The following is an 842-nucleotide window of genomic DNA, read 5'->3' as shown; positions in this document are numbered from 1 at the left end:
GTGAGTCCTGGCTCCTGGGCTGGGGGGACGGGAGGAGGGCGCAGGGACACACAGGTGTGTAATGCTTCTCCTCCCTTTCTGCGTGTCCAGGCTGCCCCCCGGTGTGGACCCCACCCAGGTCTCCTCCTCCCTGTCCCCCGAGGGCACGCTCACCGTGGAGGCCCCGTTGCCCAAGCCAGCCACCCAGTCGGCAGAGATCACCATCCCTGTCACCTTCGAGGCGCGTGCCCAGCTTGGGGGCCCAGAAGCTGGGAAGTCTGAACAGCCTGGAAACAAGTAAAGGCCCTAGCCTAGTTGCCCACCCCACAGTAGCCATCACTGACCGTCCCCACCCACCAAACCTCTGTACTCTTTTGATATCTTTACTTTCTGTTTTTCTCAAATAAAGTTCGAAACAACTGCCTGCCCCTGCCTCGGACCCTGGTGTGTTTGTGGAGACATAGGGGTTGTTGGTGGTTCACACGTTCATCACCTTTGCTGAGGGCCTGCTGTGTGCCAAGATCCACTCTGGGCCCTGAGGGTACAGTGGTATCCATCACAGGGCACAGCCCTGCCCTCCAGTCCCTTGTTTATTAAGAGAGAAACAGTCATTGTTTACGGCAATTAAAACCCCCAGGGCTGGGCTTCCCTGGTGGCGCAGTGGTTAAGAATCCACCTGCCAATGCAGGAGACATGAGTTCGAGCTCTGGTCTGGGAAGATCCCACATGCTGCAGAGCAACTAAGCTCGTGCGCCACAACTACTGAGCCTGCGCTGTAGAACCTGCTCGCCGCAACTAGAGAAAAGCCTGCACATCAAAGACCCGATGCAGCCAAAAATAAATAAATAAATTCATGAAAAAAA

At 56.1% G+C, this 842-nt stretch overlaps 1 protein-coding gene across 1 annotated transcript in view; it reads left to right on the top strand.

The window, feature by feature from the left end:
• The window catches only part of HSPB1 (heat shock protein family B (small) member 1), a 1,692-nt gene extending 1,287 nt beyond the window's left edge, over window positions 1-405 (top strand). Inside the window, exon 2 of the mRNA XM_024745466.1 lies at window positions 45-405. Within this exon, the coding sequence (XP_024601234.1) occupies window positions 45-280 (236 nt within the window). The 3' untranslated portion in view covers window positions 281-405. The remainder of the gene's footprint in view (window positions 1-44) is intronic.
• The last annotated feature ends 437 nt before the right edge of the window (window positions 406-842 follow it).

Source organism: Neophocaena asiaeorientalis, unplaced genomic scaffold (genome assembly GCF_003031525.2).
Source record: "Neophocaena asiaeorientalis asiaeorientalis breed wild unplaced genomic scaffold, Neophocaena_asiaeorientalis_V1.1 scaffold461, whole genome shotgun sequence".
In the NCBI taxonomy this organism is placed as follows: domain Eukaryota; kingdom Metazoa; phylum Chordata; class Mammalia; order Artiodactyla; family Phocoenidae; genus Neophocaena; species Neophocaena asiaeorientalis.
This window is presented reverse-complemented; position numbering and strand designations above follow the sequence as displayed.